Source organism: Camelus dromedarius, chromosome 27 (genome assembly GCF_036321535.1).
Source record: "Camelus dromedarius isolate mCamDro1 chromosome 27, mCamDro1.pat, whole genome shotgun sequence".
In the NCBI taxonomy this organism is placed as follows: domain Eukaryota; kingdom Metazoa; phylum Chordata; class Mammalia; order Artiodactyla; family Camelidae; genus Camelus; species Camelus dromedarius.
In genome coordinates, this window is record NC_087462.1 from 1,824,823 (window position 1) to 1,844,100 (window position 19,278).

Sequence of the window (19,278 nt, forward strand, 5' to 3'; positions counted from 1 at the left end):
TGGAAACGCACCTCCCTGGCCTCCTCAAGGGCTCCGCCCCCTTATCACCGGGAGCCAATGACGAGCAGGGGTGGTTCCAGCGCGTGCGCAGAGTGAGTCAGTGCCTTGGAGCACCGCTCCGGGGATGTGGGCGGAGCTGGGGCACGTGTGCGCCCCGTAGTCCTGCGCACGCGCTCTCCCAGCATTCAGTGGGCGCGCGGGCGGCGGGCGCCTCAGTCCCGAAGGCTGCGGCCGCTGAGTGGACAGTGTTGGCCGACCGCTGAGCCGACGCGGACCAGGTGGAGGGAGGGACCGCAGGTGCGCACCCGCTCGTCATGAAACCCCCCGCAGGTACCGGCCGCCCCTTGGTGCGTTCCTGCTCGCCGGTCCCGTGCGCCCCAAGCGCCCTGGCGCCCCCCTGGGTCGCCCCCAGGGCCTAAAAGCCGAGCCCAGTGACCCCCGAGTGACCGGGGCCGGGGCGGGGGTGGGGGTCTGTGAGCCCAGAACCCCGCCCCCTCGGTTGCCGAATGAATGAACCAGCTTTTCCGGCTCTTCACTCATTCGTCAAACTCCGTGTCGCTTCTGCTGAGGACGGGTCGTGCTGTGGTCTGGCGGACTCTCAGGGAGTCCTAGATGCAGTTCCAGAGCCGGAGACGGACGTTCGACAAGCAAAAAGCAGGCGAGGGCTTTAGAGAGTGGTCGGTGCTTCTTTAGGGAGAGCGGCCCTGGAGGGCTTCTCGGAGGAGGAGGTGGCATTTAGAAGCAACTGTCCTGCCAAGACCTGCGGGAGGAGCGTCCCAGGTGGTGGGAACCGCGAAGGCAAAGGCGGGGAGGCCAGCACACGGGTAACGCGTTTGGAGAGCAAGTCGTTGTGGCTAGAACGTAGCTGGGGGGTCCCGTTTATGTTAACGGCAAAGGGGCGTAATGGAACGGTTTTCACTTAGAGGAAGAATGTGAGCCGCATACTCTATTTTAGAAAACCGCTCAGGTTGCTGAGTGGGGGCTCCCGGAACTTTCTCTTGCCCTCCTAACCACCTCACCCCACCCCACCCCCAGCTCTTTCTGCAGCCCTTTGAGATGATGATGATAATTGTATTAATGATAAAATCATAATTAGGGTTATTCAAGCCTCGGGAAGGAATGTCATTTGCCTTGTTTGCTGCAGAGTTGTTAGCTCAGAGCCCTGGCACGTAAGGTGGTAATCAGCAAATATTTGTGAAGTGAATGGATCTGCTCAAAGTTTACAAATCCTAGCTCTTCCAGGAGGTTTTCCTGACAATTCCAGCTTGTGCGGATCTCCCACTTTTCCTGAGCTCCTGGAGCCCTTCTTTACCACCAAATTTAATGCAGACCTACAGTCCCTCTTCTGCAATTCTGAAATCCAAAATACTGTGCAAACAAAGATTTTCCCTAAGTTCACAGCAGTCATTTCGCTGGAAAAAGCTAACCTCTACTGACTTAAGAGCCTTTTTTTCTTTCCGCCTAATGTGTGTCCTTTGTCCTCAGCTGGAGTGATTGTGTCCCCCCCCAGAGGACACTTGGCCATGTCCGGGGACATCTGTGGTCATCATGACTGGGAGGCTCCTGGCATTGAGTGGGTTGGGGCAGGGAGGCTGCTCCACACCCTGCAGTGCCCGGGATGGTTCCCCACAGAGAATGACCTAGCCACGAATGTTAATGCTGTTAAAAAAACAAACAGAAACAAAACCTACCCAAGAGACACCAAACACAGGCTGGAGCCAGCAGCACCCTGCAAAGACCCCCAGTAGGCGGGGGTCTCAAAAGGGGGTGTCCGGCATCACCGTGGCCCCCGCTCCATTCCTGCCTGCCACAAGAGGGAAATGGGGCACAGGTGGGTGTTTCCTGGAGTAGCACCTTCTACTCACTGTGCACCACACACCCCGCTGGGGGGAGTGCACAGTCCCCCCATTCACTCAAGTAATTTGGGACAGGTGTGGCCATCACAGACCTGCAAGTGCTCCTAGAGTGCCGTTGGGTGGCCTCTCAGAAAGCGATGAGAAAAGGAAGACTGGCACGGGAAACTTGTTGAAGAAAGCCAGTGTGGCGGGGCACAGAGAAGTTGGCAAAACCATCTGGCCAAACCTGCCATGCTGGACCCAGTAGAGTCTGGGCAGTGGAGAGCAGGGGTCAGTCTGTATAGGACCACATGGGTTAGACTTGACTGTACACTTCAGTCAAAGCAGAAGCAGTTTTAGCTCTGGGGCTGGACAAAAACAGGCAAGCCGTTGTTTGCCAGCTCCTGGTGTAGGCTCCTATAAAGCGGATGGACTTCAACCCTGAGTGCATGGTGGAGCCCTGGGAAGGGAACAGGACCTGACCCCTGGGTGTGCAGATTTACAAAGGTGGGGTGAACATAGTCCACTGGTGCACAGTGTGGGGGCTAAAGTAGGCCGCCTGGCTTTGAACCACACCTCTGCCGCTTGCTGGCTGTGGATCATGGCAAGAGCCCCGAACTCTACAGACCTCAGAATTCCCATCTGTGAGGCGGGGCAACATAGGATTCTTATATAGAACTGTCTGAGGAGTCAGTGAGGTCACAATATCCCTGAATACTGCAGGAGGGTTTTAAAGTGATGGCTGTTGTTTGAGACCATGATTTATTATCCAAACACTGGGGGCTAGGGATGTTTCACTAGTCAGGACGTCCTCCTCGTTCAGAAACGTGATATAGTACGAATGCCACGTCCAGGGAGGTGGTGGGTAACACCCTGTAATCTAAGGGCTCTTTCAGTGAGATGCAGGAATACGGTGGACGTCCACCTCTGCACTGCTGGCGTTTGGGGCTGGGTCTCTCCTGGGGGGCTCTCCCGACACTGGGCTGTTGAGAGGCATGCCTGATCCCACTGATGGAGCAGTGTCCTTTCCTAGTCATGGCAACCACAGACATCCCTGAGTGTCCCCTGGGGACAGGATCACCTTGTGCTCTAGAGGACCAATTGCCCTGTGTGTCCCCACAAAGCCCCTGGGCCTTGCTCATCTGCTTGGAGAAACGGTGGTCCCCTCCTCCCCTGCTTCCCATTACTCTGATTCTGATTCTGGGCCTGAAGCAGACACACTGGGTGTGGGGTTCTGTCTTCGTGTCCAGCCTGCGCAGGAGATGCCCTGGACGTGGTGGCGCCGTGCTCGGCGGTAAACTATCTCCGGTGGGACCTGAGCGCCCAGCAAATCAGGGAGCTCACCGCCGAGCTCATCGAGCAGACCAAGCGCGTGTATGACCGCGTGGGCTCCCAGGAGCTCCAGGATGTGTCCTACGAGAACACTCTCAAGGCGCTGGCCGATGTGGAGGTGTCCTATACAGGTAAGCCAGGGCGGGGTCCAGGCAGGGAGGCGGCAGCTCAGGCCTGGACCCTGTGCAGGGTGACGCCGCCTCCTCCCTGGGGGGCCGATGGAGAAATGCGCTGACCAGGTAAAGGCGCCTAGTGGGTACTGGTCAGCGGGAGGCAGCCTGGAGGGTAGCCAGTGCCCCTGTGCCCTCTTCCATGCCCCCCAGACACGGCCTGCACGCTGTCCCTGGGTCCAGGTCATCTGAGGGCCCAGAGCGGGCAGCATCGGACAGTGTTTGAAGCCCTCCTGTCCCTGAGCCAGCACAGGTGCCAGCCTTGAAACTGGAGCCCTTCTCACCCTTCCCACTGCCCTGTGCTCCGGTAACCTGATGCCGCCACCCCGTGGCTCCTTCCTCCTCTCCTCTGTGGGGTCAGGTGGACAGAGCCTGGCTCCCGGAGCCCCTTTGGAGGCTGACAAGGCAGAAAACTCCAAGCCATGGAAACCCCCACCCCCAAAGCTCTAGGAAAGTTGTTTTTCTGGGAACCATCTAGAACCCCTCAGTTCCAGCTGTAGGATCCTCACGTGTCCCTGACTCCTCACCCTGCCAGGTCTGCCAGCCCCTGGCCTGTGGCTCAGACTCCCGTGGGCCCGCTGTTGCAGGGGGCTGGTGTGCTGTGGGCCCGGAGCTGAGGGCTGCGGCCCAGGCGGCGGGTGGGCCTCGGTCTCTCCTCGTCCCTGGCAGGAGGCCCTGAAGGGTTGATGATGCAATTCCACTTACCCAGCGTGACCCTGCCAGACGTGATTTCATTTCCCCACCCCTACTCCCGAGGCTTCTGATTCCTGTCTCCCCTTAGTAGCCTGGGTAATTTTAAAGAAAACTAGAATTGAACCGTGGCACTCCCCTCGGCCTGCCCTTAGTGCCTTCCCACTGCCCTCGAGGTGAAGGTGGGGCCCTCAACGTGGCCTTTGGTGCCCGCCTCGTGCCACCTTGCACCTCCTCCTGGGGCTCCGTGCCGGCCTGGATGTCCTCGCCGCCCTGCTTTGCCAGGTGTCGGGTTCTCTGAGCCCAGATGGACCTCTGCCCCTGGCGCCCCTCCCGCGCCCCCTCGCCCCAGCCCGCCGCCGGGACTAATCCCCCGTTCTGCTCTTCTGTTGTCACACTCGGTGCAGCCACAGCCTGCAAATCCCCGAAGGACAGAGGCTGTTTCTGTCCTTTTCACGGCTCTCTCCAGAGGCCCCCTGTGTTTGGTCTAGTCAGCTGAGCGGGTCACTGCCCCATGGAGGTCTCCTTGGGGCCGCTCACCCACCAGACCTGCGGACAGTGTCATCGGCCTGAAGCCGTGGAAGCCAGCAAACTATGATTTTAATTCAGGTCTCCCCACTGCAAAGGACATGCTTTTTAGACTGCTCTGTTGAGATAGAATTTGTATACTATGTACATTTCTTTAGATTTTTGTTTAGTATATTTAGAACACACAGTACCACTATCTAATTTTAGAACATTTCTGTCACCCCAGAAAGAAGCTCTACCCCCATTATCACCATCCCCCAGCACCAGACAACCAGGAGCCCCCTCTCTGTCTGTGGATGGGTCTGTTCTGGACGTCTCACATCCATGGAATCACACTGTGTGTCCTTCTGTGTCTGCTTCGTGCGCCCAGGGTCCGTCCCCATGGGAGCGGGTGTCAGGGCTGCTCTCCTTTCTGTGGCTGAGTGATGCTCCCGTGTGTGGAGGGACAGGTGTGTTCATTCATCTGCTGATGGACATCTGGGTTGTGTCCACTGTTTGCTTATTACGGATCATGCTGCTGGGATCGCGTGTGTCCCAGCTTTCTGGTGGACAGTGTTCCGTCTCTCTTGGGTATCCCCCTGGAAGTGGCATTGCTGGGTCATATGGGGGCCCTACTAACCCTGTTCACAGAGTGTGCACCGTGGTGTAAACTCACCGGGATGTGGGGCAGACCCGTCGGCAGCTGGGGCTCTCTTTCTAGCATTGAGTCCCTCCAGCCTCTCCTGTGCTGCTCTGTTACCTTCCTGGGCTTGGGGTGTCGTGAGTGAGTCCATTGAGTCCATTCCCACTCGGACTGTGAGGTCCCTGAGGACGTGGGCGGCTGTGCTCTGGACCAGGGCTGCCGTGGAGTGCTAGCTGAGGACTCGGTGACGCGGATGAGCCCTCTGCCAGGGCTGAGGCCGGCACTCGCCAGGTTCTGTGCGGGGCCCAGCCTCACAGCTGCCCCTTCGTCCCCCCATTTCAGTTCAGAGGAACATCCTGGACTTTCCCCAGCATGTGTCCCCATCCAAGGACATCCGGGCGGCCAGCACGGAGGCGGACAAGAAGCTGTCGGAGTTCGACGTGGAGATGAGCATGAGGCAGGATGTGTACCAGAGGATCGTGTGGCTGCAGGTGAGTGAGTTTCTGTTCCTCTAAGAGAAAGCGTTAAAAACATGACAAAGCCAAGCGAAGAGGAAAGAAAAGAAGTCTGAGACACCTCGGACTCCAGGATCCCTTCCACGCCCGCCGTCCTGGCCCTCTCCCGACCTCACTGGCGCCACCCGGAGGGTGCGTCCCACCTGCCCCATGAGGCTGGGGGATGAGGGGCACGCATGTGCAGGGCCCGCCCAGTCGGTGCCCTCACATCTGGCTGAGCGCCGCCGCTCCCATGGCAGGCGCTGCGGATGCTTCTCGTGTCACTGGTGGGCGTTCCCTCGGGAGCAGGGGGAGCCGCAGGGAGCTTTGTGCAAACTCGGTGCAGACGGCTCTGGAAGCGCAGTGGGGTTTCTTTTAATTGAAGTGTTTATTGAGACAGTTGCGAGTTCACCCGCTCTGCCCAGTGTGCCCCGGGGTCCGGTTCTGGGAGTCAAGTCAGCCTCACGCAGGACCCTGACGGCGCTGCCCGCCCCTCGCCCCACCCTGCGGGAGGCCCTGGGCCGCTATCGCTTCTGGGCTGTTCCCAGTAAGGGCACATCTGTGGCAGGTTCTGTGAGGACGGAGTCTCCGGTTCTCCAGGGTGACCGCCCTGCCGGGCCCTGGGAGAGGGGCTGCTTCGCTTTGTTGGAAGCCGCCCGGCTTCTGTCCCCGGCGGCCCCCCCGCGGCCTGGCGCTTGGCACTGCCCGGGCCTCATCAGAAGCACACCTGTGGGTTTCTCGTTCTAGGAGAAAGTCCAGAAGGACTCGCTGAAGCCCGAGGCGTTGCGGTACCTGGACCGGCTCGTCAAGCTGGGCAGGAGGAACGGCCTCCACCTGCCAGTGGACACACAGGAGGCAAGTGCCCACCCGCCTGAAGGCCCAGCCCCCGGCCGAAAGGAGGGTCTGCCCTTGGGTCTCTGGGGTCACAAGGGGCTCCGCAGCCAAGGAGAGTGTGAGGGGGCACAGGCCGTGTCAGCCCCTCTCTGAGTCCCTCCCAGCCTGCACCCCCATCCGGTCCCCCCGGGCTCCTGGGCGAAGGTCTTGAGGAAGAACCCCCTCCTCTGGAGTCTCCTCCACCTGCAGCACCTGCTCCCGCCCATCCTGACACCGGGCCTGGGGGCTCTCCCACAGCCACTCTGACAGCCCGTGTCCTCCAGCTCAGCTCTGTCCCCACCCACCCAGGGACAGCGTCGGAGCCCGGGGTTCAGGGCTCAGGTTGTCCTCTGTTCTTCTGGCTGACGGGCTGTCAGAGGCTCCCACGTCCCCTCCCTGGGTTCCGTGGATTTGCTAGAGCGTCCCCCAGAGCTGGGGAAAGCAGTCGACACACTGGGTCCCCAGGTTGTTACAGAGGAAAGGCCAGAAGCGGGGTATGCGGGGGAGGGGCGGGAAAGGGCACCCGGCTTCCTGCCCTCGCCGGGCACCACCCTCCTTACCTGGCATCGCCCTCCTGACGCCTCCACGTGTTCACCACCCGGAAGATCTCTGAACCCCATCCTTTTGGGTTTTTACTGTTGGCAACTGATTCAATCTCCAGCCCTGAGCCCTGTGTCCTCCTGGGAAGTGGGGAGGGGTGGGGCTAAAAGTCCCTGAGGTTTTAGGTCTTAAGAGCTGTGTGCCAGGAATGGGCGCCCCGACCAAACGTAACTTTGTTCTTACAAGTCAGAGTCTCACGTGCGGTGTCTCTGGCTCCCAGCTGGGCACCAAGGCTGGGAGGGTGACGAGAGGCCGACAAGTGTGGTGTCTGCCTTCACCACTCTCTTTCTGCTGAGCCAGGCAGCCCCACGACTGCCCGGGGCTCCCGACGGGCTCACGCCCCCCACCCCGGGCCTGTCTCCGCCGGTCCTCCCAGCCTCCTGCGAGGCCTTGCCCTGCTTCCTGAAGCAGCAGTGTGTCCCCCCTTTGGCCGGTGCTGCCATTCCCGTCGGTGTGGCCCCACACCCTCCAGGGCCGAGCTGTGGCCAGTGGGGCTGTGAGGCTGCAGTGAGACCAGGCCTGCACCCAGCAGAGGCTGCCCACCACGCCAGTGGTTCGGAGCCAGTGCTGCCCGAGGAGCCTGGCAGAGCCATGGGGCCGCTGCCTCCACCCACCTCGTCCTGACGGGCAGGTCGGCTCTGGCCACTGCGGGGCTGCGGTCCTGCCGAGGGGCTGGGCAGGTTCCCCAGGGAGTTGCTCCCTCGCCCACACTCAGTTGACTTTTGCTTTGAAAAACCAGACTGAGCCCGAGAAAACAAAAGTTCAGCTCCCTTAAAATGGCTGGAGCCCAGGCTCCCGACCCTGGAGGTAGCTCCCGAGAGGAGAGGGTCGGGCCTAGCAGATGGGACCCCAGCCCCGGGGTCCCCGCAGCCCTCTTGTTCCTGCCTCTTCTCCCTGGGGGCCCCTCCTGTCCCCGTGCATGTCCCAGCTCTCACGGTGGCCTCCTTCCTTCAGAAAATCAAGAGCATCAAGAAGAAGCTGAGCCTCCTGTGCATCGACTTCAATAAGAACCTGAACGAGGACACGACCGTCCTGCCGTTCTCGCGCGAGGAGCTGGGTGCGCCAGGCGGTGCGGTGGCGCGAGGGCCGGCCGCGGAGGGCCTTCTTCCCACCCCCGGGCCCTCAGCGTCTGGAGCCCAGGGTTCTGGATCCTTCCCTGGGGAGGGGGAGGGCTGTGATCTGTCTGCCGAGATTCTGCCTGACCCGCAGGCGTCCCCCAGACCCCCGCCTGCTCTCCGTGACGCCTGTCCTTTCATCTCTGGGCCCTCCTGCAGCTGGCTGTGCGTGGGGCCCGGAGGGGCTGGGGCCTGGATGGCTTTCTTAGCTTCTGCTCTCTTCCCCAAATGCTCTGGAACACGTCACACCTGTGGGAAAGTGGCAGCAATAGTACGAGGGAGACCCCGTGGGCCCCGGGACGCTGTGTGTGTGCTGTTCCTGAGCCCAGCCCTCCTTACGCGTCCCCCCAGGAAGTAGGGCACCAAGCAGGTCCCCTAGCCATCCCTAGGACCGTCGTGACGTTTCTGTCCCTCTGGCTCCTCTCAGGCCTCGAGCACCACTTTCAATTCTGTCTCTCCAGGCTCCTCTCCGGTCGAACAGTTCCTCAGCCTTGACAACCTTCCTTCCATCTTTCCCACGTTGACAGTTTGGAGAGACCCAGGCCGGGTGGGCAGTGGCCTCTGAACTCTGCCCAGGGGCTCAGCCCTACAAGGGGCTGAGTATCCAAGCCAGTTCTGTGCGTCAGGGTTTGCCTGTGACACAGCATTTCCCTGGGGTGATCGCCGGCCTCTGGGATCCCGCAGCTGAAACCGCTCGCACTCGCCGTCCCATGGGGCTGCTTTTCCGCCCACCTGTCCAGCCCAGGGGCCCCGCGGTCTTGGCCCAGCCTCCTGTGCCGGAGCATGAACCCTCAGCCCCGTGGAGCACACGCTGCAAACCCCAGCCTCACAGGGCAGGGCAGCGGCCAGATGTATGTGGTCAGCCCAGCAGGGTGGGGCCCATCTGCAGTTTCAGTTCCAGCTGAGCTGGAGCCCCGCTGGCTTCCTCCGGCTGGGAAAGGAGGCGGGGTGTCATCTTACACAAGCATGGATGGTCTGTTTCTGTCTTGTTTCCCTCTCAGTCACATACACGTGTGTTTACAGGTGTATAAAACTTCATTTCCTTTTCCTAAGTCTTCATCCCTTGGTTAAGGCGATTTCCACCAGGCGTCCCTGTAGCATCACTGGTTCCCCTTCGTAAGCAGTGATCTTCCCAGAGATGCTTAGACACCGCGGCTCCTCGCATCTTGCCCGCTAGTTCTTCATCAGCGGATGATTCTCTAACTCCACGGTCTTTGTCAGTTTGTGTCCTCTTGTGAGTCAGAAGGGCTCCCGCCCCTCTTGTGTTTACTGCCCGATCTCTGTCCGCCCGTGGACTGAGAGGTCTCTCTTATTCAGGGAGTGGTCCCTCGCTGTCCTCGTTTGCTTTGGTGCGTGACTGTCCAGTTTGGCCTAGAGGGACCCCTTCAAGGGGACGTCCGTGCCCTTGCAGTTCTTTGAGCACCTTCTGTTTGACAGCGGGTGCACCAGGCTTGCTTTGCCCTGGCCCGACCCTGGTAGGGTAGTTAGGGCCAAGGTCTGGGTGCAGAGGGCGATTGCTCCTAGGCCCCCTCAGCAGACGGGGGCCGGGAAACCCTTATCCGTGCGCACACGTCCGTGGTGCGTGCCACAGCCTTCTGCTTCCCCGCCCCGCGGGGTGGTGCCCCCTCATGTTTTCCTGCCCTCCCCAACGCTGAGAACCGGATCCCGGACGAGAGAGAGCGAGGGAGTGTCCCGGGGTCTTACGCCCGAGGAGGGGCGGTGCCGGTTCTGGCGCGAGGGCCGCTCTTCCTGGGCCGTTTCTCCACGCCAACTGGGCTGGGTCCACGGCTGAGCTTTGCTGATCGAGTCACAGGCACCCCTTTGTAGGGGCCTGCCGAGGCGGCCCACCTGAGGGGGACCCTCCGGGATGCCTCTGCCCCTCCCTCAGTTCCCGTGCCCCAGGGCCGAGCCAGATGGTGGGGGCTCCTGGTGGCCTGGCCTCCGTGGTCTGAGCAGGGGTTACGGTGGCCTTGCATATGTCTCCTCAGCTGTGAGGCCTGGGCCCCTGGAGGTTTTAGTCTGAGGGCAGTGCACCTGGGTCTCTGCATTTGGAGGACGGGCTGGTGGCCAGAGACCAGGTGGGAGGCCATCGCGGCAGTGCTGGCTGCAGGAGGGGGCGCGGGCTCTGCTCAGTAGGGGCTGGTGCTGCTCACCCAGAAAGGACACGAGGGGAGCCGGCAGCGCCTGGCAGACCACGCTTGTCCCAGGGTAGAGACTGTCCCCACAGTGGAGCTGGACGTAGCTTTGCCTCCCCAGGGGCGTCCTGATGGGAACAGCAGCAGATCTCCGCAGTGGGAGAGCCCTCGACATCTTCCCTTTGGGGTGTGGAGGAGGAAGTGAGCGGCCAGAGTCCCAGAGTGTGTGGGAGGCTGTACCCCGTGAGCTCCCACACCTCCCCCCCCACCTCGGCTGGACGGCCTGCTGGTCCTCTCAAAGCCCCGATTTCACTCCTGTAGGAGGGCTCCCTGAAGACTTTCTGAACTCACTGGAGAAGACAGAGGATGAGAAGTTGAAGGTAACCCTCAAGTACCCGCACTATTTCCCCCTCCTGAAGAAGTGCCACGTGCCCGAGACAAGGAGGAAGGTGGAGGAGGCCTTCAACTGTCGGTGCAAGGAGGTGAGGGGCGCCTCGGGTCCCGTCTGCCTGAGAGCCCTGTGGCTCTGCCTGTGAGCGCTGGCGGCTCAGTGACTGGTGGGGCCCTGCCAGCTCGCTCTGCCCTCCCAGGTTTCTGTGCCTGTTTGCCCAGCCCCAGGGACCCTCTTCCCAGCTTGTCCTCCATCCCACCCCTTCGTGCCTTAGTTTCTCCGGTGGCAAGCTGGGATTTGCCGGCGTGCCCCTCTCTTCTTGTGCCTCCCGCATGAGGGCCGGCCTTCTAGCTGTGGCCCTGGGGAGAGCCTCGACGCTCAGCATGTGGCCACTGTCTGCTTCTCCTTTTGAGCCTCAAACAGACGGGGCAGTGATTGAACCCCATCATCCTCCCCGAGGACACCAGTGGTGCTCCCATGACCTTGCGGGTGACCTTGCAGGGGAGCACATGGGAAAGTCCTGTGTCCCTGCCTTCTTGGGGTGTAGACAGGCATGTCTGGCCTGCAGTGACCACGGGCTCCCAGGAGAAACCTCCATTGCAGAACTGGAGACCTGGCCCCAGAGAAGACGGCCACCTTTGGGGCTGGGACTTACCAGCTGCTGGCCGCCTGTAGAAGCGTCCAGGGAACAGGAGTTCGGGCTCCCTGGGGACGTGCTACTCTCTGTGGGGCAGCAGAGTTTGTGCTGTTGAGCCTGAGCCCGCAGATTCGCGGGCTGGTCTGCACTGGGTGGGGGCTGGTGTCTTCACATCCTCCTGGCCCCGGGCTTGCCCAGGGCAAAGCTTGAGGGTGGAGTTCTGGGATTGGGGATTTAGTGCCCCTTGCCTGGCTGGACACTCTCAACTTCCCGGGTGTAGCTTGGTTTCCCACGGATGAACTGGGCTGGCAGGCATTCTGTTCTACTTTGAATAGGCCTGTTTCTCCTTGTAAACTAATCAGTCGGGTGTCGTCTGGTGTCTGTCCCACAAGCTTGGTTGGCTGGGTGAGCCCGGAGCCCCGTGGCTCTGCATGGTGCTGCTGCAGAACCTGGCACACTGCCCTCTGCGCTCGGCCTTGGAGCCCGGCACGGTTCACACCCTTTCTGCTTCCGAGAGGACCTGGGGCTTACAAAGACCACGTGTTACGACAACACCAAGTGCATGGAAATCCAGCCAAGGGGAGGGAGGCGGGGAACCGGGTGCAGCGGACAGCATCCCAGGTTCCGGACCATGTCCCCTAGCGGCCTGAGCCCCACCCTGGCCTGCCCGCCGGGACTGGGTGGGAGAGGAGCCGCACGCGGGGAGGGCGTGGCCCGTGGCCCACCGCGCAGCATCTGTGGTTCCAGGAGAACTGTGCGATCCTCAGGGAGCTGGTGGCACTGCGTGCCCAGAAGTCCAGCCTGCTGGGGTTCAGCACGCACGCCGACTACGTGCTGGAGATGAACATGGCTAAAAGCAGCCAAGCGGTGGCCGCTTTCTTAGGTAACCCGCCTCCCTGGGTGCCTGAGAGCCTCACTCTGCCCGCCCGGGGTCCCAGTGTCTGTCCTGATCCTTTATTTGGCTTCGAAGACACAGGGTGGGGGCCGCCGCAGGAGGTACCCTGACCTCTCCCCCCGCCCCCAGACGAGCTGGCCCAGAAGCTGAAGCCCCTCGGGGAGCAGGAGCGGGCCGTGATCCTGGAGCTGAAGAAGGCCGAGTGCTCCAAGCGGGGCCTGGACTTCGATGGGCGGATCAACGCCTGGGACATGCGCTACTACATGAACCAGGTGGAGGAGACGCGCTACAGTGTGGACCAGAACCTGCTCAAGGAGTACTTCCCCGTGCAGGTGGTCACCCGCGGGCTGCTGGGCATCTACCAGGAGCTGCTGGGGCTGACCTTCCAGCTGGAGGACGGCGCCGCCGTCTGGCACGAGGACGTGACACTCTACACAGTCAGGGACTCGGCCTCGGGCCAGGTCATCGGGAAGTTCTACCTGGACCTCTACCCTCGGTGCGTGTGGGCCGGGCTGGGGTGTGTGGGCAGCTCTCTGTGGGGCGGTGGGGTGTGTAGGATCTGGGCAGGGCAGGCCAAAGCAGTTAATCGAGGGGCTGACCCGCCTCCCCCCAACCAGGGAAGGGAAGTATGGGCACGCGGCGTGCTTCGGCCTGCAGCCGGGCTGCCTGCGGCAGGATGGGACCCGGCAGATCGCCATCGCGGCCATGGTGGCCAACTTCACCAAGCCCACCACCGACGCACCCTCCCTGCTGCAGCATGACGAGGTGGAGACCTACTTCCACGAGTTTGGGCATGTGATGCACCAGCTCTGCTCCCAGGTGGGTGTGCGGTGGAGGCCGGGGGGCAGTCTGCAGCGGGCCCCTCACTGTCGCATTCTTCATCCAGCGGCACCACGGACACGGTGACGCCCTCAGACCCCGCAGACTGTGCCGCATGAACAGCAGAAATGTGAGCTCATGGCCCTAGCGGCGGGAAGTCCGGGACCAGGCTGTCAGCAGGGCTAGTTAAACAAGTGTACGCTTTAAAAGTTTTCTTTTGAAAAAAAAAAAAAAAGGGAAAGGGCGAAAGGAATGTTGCCCCTGGGGCCCGATGACTGCCGGTGATGAGAACTGGAGGGAAGCTCTGGGTCCGGTGAGCGCCGAGCCCAGTGAGGAGGCTGCGGGGCTGCCACCCCCCTTGGTGGAGGTACTGGCCCCGCAAGTCCAGGTGATTCCCCCCATAGGCCCTCAGGGCAAAGGCAGACTCACCCTGGGATGCCTCGGCCCCCAGCCTGGCCTCCGGGGCATACCAGCTGCCCATCTGCCGTGCTCTGCCTTCTCGCCGTCAGGCAGTCCTTTCTCCTGAGAGCGGGGCTCTGATGGCTGCACAGGATTGCGTCAGGCACCTGACCAGGCTGTACGGCCATCACTACTGCCCGTCCTGGAACATCTCCATCGCCCCAGAAAGATCCTGCATGCCCCTTTGCAGTCACTCCCTCCTCCGCCTCCCCAGCCCCTGACAACCAGGCCCCTCCCTGTGTCTGTGGACTGGCCTGTTCTGGACGTCTCACATCCATGGACTCACACACTGTCCTTCTGTGTCTGCTTCTCTCACTGAGCATCGTGCTCTCAGGGTCTGTCCCCGTGCTAAGATTTTCTCCTGTTTTTTCCCCCTAGTTTTGTAGTTTTAGCTCTCCTTTTTGGTGTCCTCCATTATGATTGAGGGTAGGGGGTCACCCACTCGCAGACCAGCAGCAGCTCAGGGCAAGTCGGCTTGTGTCCATCCGCTGGCTGGAGCCCTCGTGCCCCTCAGCCCCGTTCGCGCCCCCTCACCTCTTCCCACTTCTGCACCGTCAGCTCACGCATCCCTTCCCATTCCCACAACACTCCTCTGCCAGCAACCCTCACGGCCCCTCGGTTCCCTCAGGTGTTTTTTTTTTTTTTTTTTTGTAATAACGTAGTCTTTTATTTTTAATTATTATTTTTAATGGAGGTACCGGAGCTTGAACCCAGGACCTCGTGCATGCTAAACACATGCTCTGCCACTGAGCTATAACCTCCCTCCACCACAGGGCAGTCTTGATACAGTTGATTTCATTGTTCGAGGCAGTTCTGTTCTCTAAAATCACTGAGAACACTGAGCGAGGGAGGACACGGGGACCGGGCTCCTGCGAGCCACTGTCACCACACTGTCACAGCCATTCCATCACAGTGTCATGTGATTGTTCACTTCTGTTTAAAGACACCTTTTCTGCTGTGAGTTGATTTCCTCACACTGAGCTCCTGGCTGGCAGGGCTGCAACTCTCGCCCAAACCAAGCTCATCTGACACTTGCATTTTCTCAGAGGACAGCATCGCCCTCCTGCACGGGGGACACTGGCCAGTTGGGCGGGGGGTGCATTTTAGATACAGAATCACCCACCAGAACAGAACCGGAAAGATCAGGGTGCTCAGGAGACTGAAAAGGACGCTTGTTTGCAGTGAGCTGGAACCAGAGGTGGGCGTCGAATGACCCTGGCGCCTCCCGACGGGGCGAGTTCACAGACACTCAGGCCTGGGGAGGACGCGCCAGGGGCGGCTCCTTGGCTGCAAGGCGGGGCTTCAGCTGCACCCCGGCGGTTATCCGGGAAGAACTGCCCAGGCACCGTCGTCCAGACTCCCGTCTCTGGGCCTTTTCCCTTGGGGGTGCAGGGCTTTCTGAGGGCATTGGCTGCGTGGGTGGGGTCACCACCGCCACATCCTGCCGCCGCAGCTCCGCCCCGCCCCCACAGGCAGAGTTCGCCATGTTCAGCGGGACGCATGTGGAGCGGGACTTTGTGGAGGCGCCTTCGCAGATGCTGGAGAACTGGGTGTGGGAGGCGGAGCCGCTGCTCCGGATGTCCCAGCACTACCGCACGGGCACTGCGCTCCCCCAGGAGCTGTTGGACAAGCTCATCAAGTCCCGGCAGGCCAACACCGGTGCGCAGCGCCCGCCCCCCGTCACCCTGTGCCGCACCGCCCCCCCCTCACCCCGCACCCCAACGCGCTTGCCTTCCATCGTGCCGCGCCCGCACTGCACCCGCCCCGTGGCACCTGCCTCGCGTGGTACTGCCTCTCACCTGCACCCGCACCGCACCCGCGAGAGCTCTGAGTAGGGGACCAGGGTGGAGGAGACCCCGCAGCCCCTGGGCCTTCTGGGTCCCCAGTGCCCCCGCTCACCGCTGGCTCGTGCCCCTTCCTCCTGCTCAGGCCTCTTCAACCTGCGTCAGATCGTCCTGGCCAAAGTGGACCAGGCCCTGCACACGCAGACGGCCGCAGACCCCGCCGAGGAGTACGCCCGCCTCTGCCAGGACATCCTTGGGGTTCCAGCCACGCCAGGTAGCTGCGCTCAAGCCGGGCCCACCTTAGAGCACAGGGTCAGGAGGGTCTGCTGGTGATGCGTTAAGGGGGACCAATCTACAGGCTTCAGCCAAGGCCATAAGGAGGCACCCGACCTCTGGCCTCTTTCTGCTTTGGTTCCTGGGCGGGTTCCTCCAGCCCTGTGGTCTGGGGTCCGTGGTCGGGTCCCGGGGCAGGGGCGCCCTCCACAGGCGGCTTTGTGAAAAGCCCGGAAGCGGCAGAAGAGATGAGGGGTTTCGCACCTGACATAAAGGGGAGAGGAGGTTTGAACTAGCGCACGTCGGCACAGACACACAGTCTGATAAAGTAGGAAGCCTTGCAGTGGTTCACCCCTTCATGAGCTTCTAGAAAGTTCCTTCAGGAGCGTTGTAGCCAGCGCAGGCTCCTTGTTAAGGGCCATCCCCACCTGCTCAGTGTGAGCAGCTGACCTGATGGGTGAGACACTTTGGGGTGAAGCTCCCTGGGCTTCAGCAGGAAGTGGGCAGAGCTTCACTTTCTGCGGCCACATTCCCGCAAGGCAGGCAAGGCCCCTGGTCTCTAGATGTGTCGGGCCAGCTCCCTCTTCTGGTGGGGGGTCTGATGGGGCTGCTTTGAGGCCTCCTCCCTTGGGAAGGGGCCGCAACAAGAGCCTGTCCACGTCTGTCCCAGGGACCAACATGCCTGCGACCTTCGGCCACCTGGCGGGTGGCTACGACGCTCAGTACTACGGCTACCTGTGGAGCGAGGTGTACTCCGCCGACATGTTCCACACACGCTTCAAACAGGAGGGCATCCTGAGCGGCAAGGTGGGAGGCCGGCCTGGACCCAAGTGCCTGTGCAGCTGCGTGGGGCAGGGCACCCCTGGACCCTCCTGGGTGGGGGGCCACGCTGGCCAGGGCTCCAACCCCTGTGCAGGTGGAGGTCCCCTGAGGATTTGTGAAGGATGGGGTTCCTGCCTCACACGCTTGTGCGTCCCCCACCCCGCACATCCCCATTCTGGTGTCTGGGTGTGCTCCCCTCTCTGGATGCTGCCCTGCCCCTTGGAGCGGGGGAGGGGACTCTGGGACCCTCCTCCAGCCCTGCCCCCGCCTCAGCAGGTCGGCATGGACTACAGAAGCTGCATTCTGAGACCCGGTGGCTCCGAGGATGCCAGTGTCATGTTGAAGCTCTTCCTAGGTCGCGACCCCAAGCAGGACGCCTTCCTACTGAGCAAAGGGCTGCAGGTTGAGGGCTGTGAGCCACCGGCCTGCTGACGGCACAGGTTCTGCCCATCCCTGTGGGCTGGACCCGGCTCCCTGGCCCTGGTGCCTTAGCGCCCAGCCGGAAGCAGGGTGGGAAGTGGGGGCTTCCAGCCTGGTGATAGGTCGGGGGAGGGCTACATGTCCCGCTACTCTCCAAGGTACCCCCAGCAGCTACCCTGGGCTGAAAGGTCTCCGCCTGAGGTGTCTGGGGAGCCTTGTGTCCATTCAGGGCTCCTGTTTGTTGCACTAACGCGGCCCCTTCCCAGGGAGTTTTCCTAGTTAAGAAACAGTTCTTGAAATGCAGCCATTAAAAAAAGACTTCTGGTCTGGTCTCTGACTCCCTTCTACCACAGGGGAGTGGCATGTTGGAGTGGTCTGGATGGTGACACGTTTGGGTCACCGGGAGACGGCTGAGCTGTGGAGGGAGTTCTTCCAGGCGGTGGAGACAGTGGTGCCAGCCCGCTAGGATTGCTCCCCAAGGTGCCTGTCTCCTGCCAGCCTCTCACCTGTCACTGTTCTGGAACCACCCCGCCTCGTCCTTGCAGTGCTGGCTGGTGCGGATGCCCTCAGGCCGCACTCCTCTCTTGAGCCTGGCATCCATCTTTGGGATTGTGACAGACGGGGTGTGGCCTTGATGAGTGGGTGCAGCTGAGGGAAGCCGGGCTGTGGCTTTCCTGCCCCTGGACCTGCTCGCACGGCTGCGCCTGCCCTCCGCTCGCAGCTGGCTGGCTCCCTCTGGCTGTTGGCAGCCCGGTGAAGCCTGGACCACGGCAAGGGGCTGCCTTCTGGGTCCTGGTGATTCTGGAGGACGGCCTTGGTGGCATTGCCTGGCCCTGGTGGGAGTTAGGAAAGGGCTCTTCACTCAGGCAGGGGGGTGGGTGCCCGCTTCGCCTGGTCTGGGCCGTCTGTCCTGTGCTTCCTTCCCTGGACTTCCATCCTCTCCAGTCCTTCTCCCTGAGGCCCTGGCGGGCAGGCCGTGGGGCCCCCCGATTTCCCCTCTGCTGCTCCCTCACCCACCCCGTGCTGGCGGCTGTGGCCTGGGCTGTGGGGTCGGTCCCTCGCAGACCCGGCTCAGCTTCCTGCCCCAGTGTCTGCACCTTCTAAACAGGTGTTCCCAGCGGGGCTGTGGCCCAGAGCTGGGGGTTGGGCGGCCCATTGCCAGAAGAGCGTGCTGAAAGGCTGTGTTGATGCTGGAGTCACCCAGGGCTTGAACCACAACCAGCCTTCTGTCTGGCCACTTCCTGAGGTGGATGGGTGCTGGGGTCTGGGAGCCCTTGTCTTCTCCTGTACCGAGCCCCCAGATGGGTGCCATCTGGTCCCCGTGCAGAATCCAGATGTGGTATTGGCACCCCCAGCTGTGCTCCAGGCAGTCAGGGGGCTGCAGGCCTCAGGGTTGTGGGTCACATGGTTCCTGCGTGGGCAGTTCAGGTCTGCGAGGGTGAGTCCCGGCCCCAGTCTTCAGCCTTCTTTCCCCAGACTCCGGGCCCAGGGTCTAGTCAATGCCGGCTGGAGGTTTTTGCTTGCTCTCCACAGCTTCTGCCCTGGCATGAGCCCCAGATTCATGCTGAGCTCAGCTGTCTGGGGCCCAGACTTCCTGGCAGCTGGTTCCTGTGTGTCTTTGGTCATTGATGGACTTGAAGTAGGGGCCCAGCCTCTGGGGTGGGGACCCTGTGCCTCATGGAGACTATTGCTCTCAGAGCACCAAGGAGGTGGCGGGGACAGCGGGCGCTGGGGTCCTGCTGGTGTACGTGGTCGCCAGGGTAACCAGAGCAGCCTCGTGCCGTGGGCTTGCAGTCTCACCAGAAAAACGAAATATGTCCAAGGAGACCCCAGGGGTCAGGAAGTCCCTGGCTTTTCTCTGTTGACTGTGAGCGACAGGCGGGCTCGGTTAGGCTTGGATGGACTCTACGAAGGTTCTTTACGTGGCCAAAGCGTCGGCCACAAGCATTTCCTTTTTATTAAAAAAAATTACTTCCCAAAGTGGCTGAAATTTTCTGGGAATAATACTTACAAAATGTAATGGAAAAGATAGAAAACTATGAGTAGAAAATAATTAGTTGCAGAAAAAAAGACCCAACAGATTTGTTAAAGAACTAATTTCCAAATGTTAGGTCCAGGTAAGTTTATGTTTTAGTTCTGAGGAAAAACCAACCCCGACTGCAGGTAAGTTGTTCCCTGTGGCAGTGGGAGAGGTCCAGATGACCAATTCTTTTCTAGTAATAATAATAGTTGTATTGTTATGTCATAGTAAATGCCACACACTAAGTTTAGCACTATTATTGGACCAGGCTGGTTTAATTCTCCCAATAACCATGAGATGTATGCAGCCTATTTGATAAATTTGATGAATGAGGCTTAGTGATGCTCAGTACTTTGACCAGGGC

The 19,278-nt window shown here is 61.0% G+C and overlaps 1 protein-coding gene across 3 annotated transcripts; it reads left to right on the forward strand.

Annotated features, from left to right (window-relative positions):
- Window positions 1–160: 160 nt before the first annotated feature.
- On the forward strand, window positions 161–18,874 carry THOP1 (thimet oligopeptidase 1). Of its 3 annotated transcripts, none has more exons than XM_064479684.1 (13): window positions 161–330; window positions 3,086–3,298; window positions 5,520–5,668; window positions 6,419–6,526; window positions 8,099–8,201; window positions 10,716–10,876; window positions 12,170–12,305; window positions 12,447–12,813; window positions 12,935–13,136; window positions 15,068–15,254; window positions 15,525–15,653; window positions 16,323–16,459; window positions 16,751–18,874. In XM_064479684.1, exons 1-13 carry the CDS (start codon window positions 315–317, stop codon window positions 16,904–16,906), a joined length of 2,064 nt encoding a protein of 687 aa, XP_064335754.1. In that variant the 5' UTR covers window positions 161–314; the 3' UTR covers window positions 16,907–18,874. The 3 variants fall into 3 exon arrangements, with proteins under 3 accessions (XP_064335754.1, XP_064335753.1, XP_064335755.1); XM_064479683.1 differs by having other exon boundaries at window positions 186–330; window positions 8,099–8,213; XM_064479685.1 differs by having other exon boundaries at window positions 190–297; window positions 8,099–8,213.
- The last annotated feature ends 404 nt before the right edge of the window (window positions 18,875–19,278 follow it).